Here is a 7,094-nt window from a genome sequence, read left to right on the forward strand (position 1 = left end):
GCGCCAATGGCAGGGCGGATGAGCGGGAAGGTGGGCGGGGACGAGCCGGGGAGCGGCCAATCAGGCCTCGCTTGTAGGGCGTAGAGAGGGGGCGGATCGCGCTCTCCTTACCCCAGTCACAAGTGAGGGACATGGCGAGGGGGCGGGAATTAGGGAATAGATGTCTAGGGCTCATTGTAATGACAGAGGAAGGAACGAATCAAAGGGATTGTAATCACGTTCTTATTGGTTAGGAGTAGGGGCGGGATATAGAAAAATTAGCCAGTCAAGGGCTCAGATACAGATTTAGGGGCGGAGACCGTTGTAATTGCCCATTCGCGGCATCTGTTTTGATGGCAGAGGGCGGGGCCCTGCGCATCCAGCCAATAGGAACAAGCCGTGCAGAGCAGGAAGGGGCTCCCGCCGGTCCGCTCGGTGGCGCTACCGCAGCGCCACTCCGGTTTGACCCCCGGCGGCTTCCGTCGCGCTGCCGGAAGCGGTTTCTCGGCGTTACGGGGTCCCGCACCGGGGAGCGAAGCCGCCGCCGCCGCCTGGCTCGGCCCAGCCATGGAGACCTGGGTGCGCTTCAGCGCCCAGAGCCAGGCCAAGGAGCGGCTCTTCAGGTGCGGGCGGAGGCCCCGGCCCCCCCTCCCCGGGGCCCGGCGGTCCCGGACGGTCCCTCACGCCGCGCCGTGTCTTGCAGGGCCGCGCAGTACGGCTGCGCCCTGGCGGGGGACGCGCTGCGGAGGAGCGGGGCGAGCGGCGGGGCCTTGGCCAGCCTCAGGCAGCTGGAGGCTCACCTCAGCCTGGGCCGCAAGCGTGAGTGGGGCCGCGCCGGTGGGGGAGGGCGGGGGGTCCCCACCACCCCCCCTCCCCTCCCCTCCCCTCCCCTCCCCGTGACTGTCCGTCTGTCTGTCCGTCCTGCAGTGCTGCGGCTGGGCAGCTCGGCCGAGGCGCTGGAGGCGGCGAAGCGAGGCATCCACCTGTCGGACATGGTGCTGCGGTTCTGCGTCACCCTCGGCCACCTCAACAGGGCCATGTACTTCGCCTGCGACAACGTCCTCTGGGCGGGGAAAGCGGGGCTTGTCCCCGCCGTGGACCAGGAGAAGTGGAGCCAGAGATCCTTCAGGTGAGGGGCTTCCCTGGGTGGGGAGTGGGCTTCTTCCCTCGCTTCTGCCCCCCGCCTCGCCATCGCCCCTCTGCTCCGCTCTGGTGAGACCCCCCTGGGGCGCTGCGCCCAGCTCCGGGGCCCTCGGCGGGAGGAGGACGTGGAGCTGCTGGAGCGGGGCCAGAGGAGGGCACAGAGATGCTCCGAGGGCTGGAGCCCCTGTGCTGTGAGGCCGGGCTGGGAGAGCTGGGGTTGTTCAGCTGGAGAAGGGAAGGCTGTGGGGAGACCTTATTGTGGCCTTCCAGTGCTTGAAGGGGGACTGCAGGAAGTGTGGCGGTGACCTTTTTAGCAAGGCCTGTTGTGGCAGGACAAGGGGTGATGGTTTTAAACTAAAGGAGAGGAGATTTAGACTGGATATAAGGAAGAAATTTTGTATACTGAGGGTGGTGAAGCGCTGGCCCAGGCTGCCCAGAGAGGAGATCGATGCCCCATCCCTGGAAACACCCAAGGTCAGGCTGGACGGGGCTCTGAGCAGCCTGACTGAGTTGAAGATGTCCCTGCTCACTGCAGGGGGTTGGACTAGAGACCTCCAAAGGTCCCTTCTGACCCAAACCAGTCTGATTCTGCCATCCTGGGGGTTCTCCCCGGTTCTGCCATCCCATGGTGGCTGGTGAAGAGGCCCGAGCTCCCGCCGAGCACTGCATGCGGGGCTTTTTCCCCTCCTTGTGCCACACTGACAGCAGAGAGTGGCACCGGAGGAGGCAGCGAGCGCTTGGCGCGGCTCAGCCCCTCAGCCATCAGTAGAGCATGGACTCTCCCTTCCCACAGGCCTCTTATTTTGGTGGCCAGAGGCCCCCAGCGTTGCAAAGCATCTCTGCTCTCCTCCCCCCATTCCTCTCCCCTGCGTTTCAGGTATTACCTCTTCGCCCTTGTTGTGAGCCTGAGCCGGGACGCCTACGAGATCCGGATCCTGATGGAGCGCGAGGCGGGCGGGAGGCGAGCGAAAGGCGGCGAGAGCGGGCGCCAGCTCCGGGCTGACAATGGGCTCCAGCAGCTGGGGCTGAGGCTGCAGATCCAGCTCCGGCTCCTGATCCACGTCCTACGGAACAACCCTCCTCTGCTGCTGGACGTGGTGAAAAACGCCTGCGACCTTTTTATCCCCCTGGACAAGCTGGGGCTGTACAAAACCAACCCGGGCTTTGTGGGGCTGTGCGGCCTCACCTCCTCCATCCTCTCCATCCTCACCATCCTTCATCCCTGGCTCAAACTGAAGCCTTAATTGATCCCAGAGCCCGCCTGCGGCCTCGCAGCCAGCGTAGGCAGATATTTGGGGACCCTGGGGGCTGGGACACGACTAAAGCTGGCCGTCTCGGTCCCGTCAGGCGTGGCTGCACCTTCACGTCACGCCCGGCTGCTTCAATGAACGGGCCGTGGAGGGGGGAGGAAGGCGGGGGGAGCCGGCAAAGGCGCCAGAGCCTGCAGGGACCCGCACCAGCCGCCGCGGCGCCGGCGAGGAGGGCGATACGCAACGGACCTAAACTTGGTTCTTCTCCTCATCGACTGTAGGGCCTGTCGGGCCGTTTTAGGGGGTTTAACATTTCCCCTCCCTCTTTCGGGGGGGTCTCTTATCCCGGAGCCAGCCAACGGGAATATTTGGGTGCTTCCCCCAGCCTGGGGGGGGTTTAAACCGTGGGGTGGGGGTGAGCCGAGTGCTGGCCGGGTGCATCCGACGCCTGTTTTGACACATTATCTTCCTTTTAAGAAATCCGAGTGCAGGCAGAGGGAAGGTGAGTTGAAAGGACTTTGGCGGCGGAAGAGCCGTACCCGGCTGGGCACCCTGGAGCTGAACCCCAGGGTAAGTCCTGCTCCGCCGCCTGCTCGAGGCGAGGTCGGGGCAGGCCGTTTCCCCGTAGGAGAATATTTCCCCGCAATCCCCGTGGGGAAGAAGCGACCGCAGCGAGTCATGCCGAGCCGTGGGGTCGCTCGCGGCCCTTCCCGTGCGGATCAGGACTTGGGCAGCCCGAGCTCTTCCCCGCCGCAGTGAAGAAGCGGAGGCCTGCGCAGCCGCCTGCCTCCCTCCGCCCGGAGCGGCGCCGGCTCGCCCCGCTCAGCCCCTGCTGCGCTTCGCTCCTCCAGCGACCCTTCTGGTGGGTGGATTTTTTTTGCCATAATGGGATAAATCAGGGAGGGGACAGCTCGATGCCGCGATTCCTCGCGTCGGTTGTTCCCACCTGCATTTCCCCCCGAGCTGGTGCTGCCGCCTCACTGAATTTGACCCTTTCTCTTGGTTTCTGTGGCGCCAGGTAACGCTGTTTATGCCAGGCAGCAGGTTAGACCCGGCTCTAAAGAGCATTTTATTTACCCACGGACTAAAGGACATGCTCAGAGCTGGTGATTATTTGTACCCAGGGGTGGGATGTTCCTCGGTCCATCCCCAGGAGGGCGATACGGAGGGGGGGAGGGAGCGACCTCATGTGTTTTTAAAACCTACTGGTGTTTTTGCTGAGCTCCAGCAGCTCCGTACGCAAACAGCTTGGGCTTCACCCCCTTCCAGGTACGTCTGTGCCATGGCAAAGGCTCCTTAGTCCGGGCTCGGCTCCGGGATCTCTTTGGCACTTTTTTTTTGGCATTTTTGTGGGCTCTGGGGTGATTTGGGTAGGGAAAAGGCCGAGTCGCGGGGAAGGGTGGGTGCAGGCGGCCCAAAACTGATCCAACCTACCTGGAGCTGCGGCGAGCTTTAGCAAGAGGGGGTTTAATTGAGCTGGATAACGAAGGAGGCGGCGGCGGGGTGCAAGAACTGGGTCGCCGCGCCCGCGAAGCGCCTCGGCCGGGGAATTTGCGGGGCGAGGTACTCGGACCCCAGCGCCGAGGGCGGCAGGAGCCGCCCCCCAGCCCCCCTCAGCTCACGGCGAAGGGCTCGGGTGAAACCCCAGCCTGGGCTCGGTCTGCGCTAACCCCGGGCCCGCGGCCCTTTGCTGAGTATTAAAGCCCCCATTGCCGCGACGCCGTGGTTTTCTTGTGTCCTCGCGATGCCGGGGGGACGAGCGCGCCGCCTGGCGCCTCCGTGGGAGAGGCCGGGAGGGCAAACGAGCTCGTTTCATCTTTCCCTTGAGCTTTTCCCCTCTCCGGGTGTGGTTTTTTTGCTGCGGGAGAGTCCGGCTCGGCCGCTTTTCAGGAGCCACAAGTTCCCTTACGCGGGGGAAACGGTCGCTAACTGGGCGAGGGTCGTTGTTGGCCCTCCGTGATTTTGGCCCTCAACGATTTCATATTAAAAGGAAGGGGTTAAGGGTTTTTTGCAGACGTGGGCACCCACCACGGCTCCCCACAGGATCCTCGGAGCCGGTTGATGCACCGGCCAGGGTCGGGTGGCCTCGGTGCCTGGATCCACCCCTCAATTTGGGGGGGAAACCTCGGTTTCTTGGTGTTTCCTGTCACTGACCGGCCACGGAAATCCCGTCCCAGCATTTCTCCAGGCCCACAAGCACCTTCGGGATCCTTGTTGCGGACGCCGGGGCTCTCCCCACCCAGCTCCGCGCCGTCCCTCGGCCGCCGGCAGAACCTCTAGAGGGTTCCTCCATCCCTGTAGGACGCTTCCCGTCCGTCTGTCCGTCCCCAGCGTCGGCTGTTCTTTGGAAACACCTTCGTGGTGCCGAAAGGCTGCCGGAGCATCGGGGGCCGGGGCCCCCCAGCCTCCAACCCGCCTCTGAAATCCGTTTTATACCAAAATACCCCCGTTACTTAGCGGAATCATCTTTAGTAAATAAAAAAATTCCCTTTCTCCACGTATTTCTTGGCCCGCGGACCAAGGCAGAGAGCGGAGATCGTGCCTCGGGGCAGCGGGGAGGGGTTGGCGCTGCTACCCCCAGCTAATCGGCGTTATTACTGAGCTAATTACAACTCATTCAGCTTTATTTCCAGAGCCCGTCGCCCTCCGGCTGCCGCCACCGGGCTTTCCCGGGCGAGGGAGACTCTGAAAGCGAAGCCAGACCCAGCAACCCTCATCAAAGTTTAATTGTTGTTAATTAGCCGGGCCTCGTCCCGCCGCCCCGGGCAGGAGGTGCTGGGGTGCGGCTCGGTGGGGCCCCCAGACCCTCACGGCACAGCCGGGAAACACCAGCGTGGAGCGGTTTTCTACCTATTTTTGTGCTTCTACAAACCCTTAAACCAGGGGAAAAGTCACCGTTAATTGGAGGAGGGTCTTAATTAGTGGGTAATTAAGGAGAGGGCTCAAGGCTGGGCCTCTAGAGGGGTCCCTGTTCCTGGCCGGCACCTGGGCCCTGCTGTGGGTGCTCGGCTTTGTGCTGGGGGGGCCCGAGCTGGTGCTGGGACCCACCCCTGGGACCCCTTGGGTGCCAGGGCATCGCCAGGCTGGGGGGGGGGTGTCATACTGGGTGGCTGTGGGGAAGGACTGGGGATGCTGGGAGGACTGGACTGGGGGGGCTGGGCTGGGCTGGGCTGGGGTGGGGGCACGGCACTGGGCTGAAGATACTGGGAGGGGCTGGGGGGCACTGGGATGGGATGGGGGTGCTGAGCTCAGCTGGGGGCACTGGTCTGGACTGGAAGCACTGGGCTGGACTGGGTGTGCTGAGCTGAAGATATTGGGGGGAGCTGGACCAGGGGTGCTGAGCTTAACTGGGGGCACTGGGATGGACTGGTGTACAGGGCTGGGGGCACTGAGCTAGGCTGGGAGTGCTGGGCTAGGGGTGCTGAGCTCAACTGGGGATATTGGGATGGACTGGGGTGCTGGGCTGGGGGTGCTGAGCTCAGCTGGGGGCACTGGGATGGACTGGGGATGTTGGACTGGGGGTGCTGAGCTCAGCTGGGGGCACTGGTCTGGACTGGAAGCGCTGGGCTGGACTGGGTGTGCTGAGCTGAAGATATTGGGGGGAGCTGGACCAGGGGTGCTGAGCTCAACTGGGGGCACTGGGATGGACTGGTGTACAGGGCTGGGGGCACTGAGCTAGGCTGGGAGTGCTGGGCTAGGGGTGCTGAGCTCAGCTGGGGGCACTGGGATGGACTGGGGATGCTGGACTGGGGGTGCTGAGCTCAGCTGGGGGCACTGGTCTGGACTGGAAGTGCTGGGCTAGGGGTGCTGAGCTCAACTGGGGGCACTGGGATGGACTGGGGATGGTGGACTGGGGGTGCTGAGCTCAGCTGGGGGTACTGGGCTGGACTGGGGATGCTGGGTGGGGGCACTGAGCCAAACGGGGGTGCCGGCTAGGAGTCCTGAGCTGAACTGGGGGCACTGGTATGGAATGAGAGCACTGAGCTGGGCTGGGGGCACTGGGCTGCACTGGGGGTGCTGGGTTAGGGGTGCTGAGCTCAACTGGGGGCACTGGGATGGACTGGGGGCCGCTGGGCTAAGCTGGTGGCACTGAGCTGGACTAGGGGGGCTTGGCTGGGGGCACTGGGCTGAACTGGGGGTGCTGGGCTGATTTGGGGGCACCAGGCTGCACTGGGGGTACTGGGCTGGATTGGTGGTACTGAGCTGAACTGGACATGCTGGGCTGGGCTGGACTGGGGGGCTGGGGTGGCTTGGGGGTGCTGAGCTGGGGGCACTGAGCTGGACTAGGGCTGCTGGGACTGGTGCTGCAGGGCTGGACTGGGGGCACTGAGCTGCGCTGGGGGCACTGGGCTGCACCGGGGGTGCTGGGTTAGGGGTGCTGAGCTCAACTGGGGGCACTGGAATGGACTGGGGGTACTGGGCTAAGCTGGTGGCACTGAGTTGGACTAGGGGTGCTGGGACTGGTGCTGCAGGGCTGGACTGGGGGCACTGAGCTGGGCTGGGGGCACTGGGCTGCACTGGGGGTGCTGGGTTAGGGGTGCTGAGCTCAACTGGGGGCACTGGGATGGACTGGGGGCCGCTGGGCTGGGAGCACCGGAGCTTGGCACGCGAGGTCACACCGCTCTGGGGCGCGGGGGGCTTTGGGGAGCCGGACACCCCCCCCCCGGCCAGGCAGGCCCCCGTCCCAGCCCGTTGCTGCAAACCTCCCCGGGGGCAAAGTGC

General features: G+C 64.4%; 1 protein-coding gene across 1 annotated transcript; it reads left to right on the forward strand.

The window, feature by feature from the left end:
* Positions 1–439: 439 nt before the first annotated feature.
* Positions 440–4,873, forward strand: PEX11B (peroxisomal biogenesis factor 11 beta). Its single transcript, XM_075074893.1, has 4 exons — positions 440–602; positions 683–798; positions 907–1,108; positions 2,000–4,873. The coding sequence occupies exons 1-4, from the start codon at positions 547–549 to the stop codon at positions 2,364–2,366; spliced, it is 741 nt and encodes a 246-aa protein (XP_074930994.1). The 5' UTR covers positions 440–546; the 3' UTR covers positions 2,367–4,873.
* The last annotated feature ends 2,221 nt before the right edge of the window (positions 4,874–7,094 follow it).

This window comes from Phalacrocorax aristotelis, chromosome 25 (genome assembly GCF_949628215.1).
Source record: "Phalacrocorax aristotelis chromosome 25, bGulAri2.1, whole genome shotgun sequence".
Classification (NCBI taxonomy): domain Eukaryota; kingdom Metazoa; phylum Chordata; class Aves; order Suliformes; family Phalacrocoracidae; genus Phalacrocorax; species Phalacrocorax aristotelis.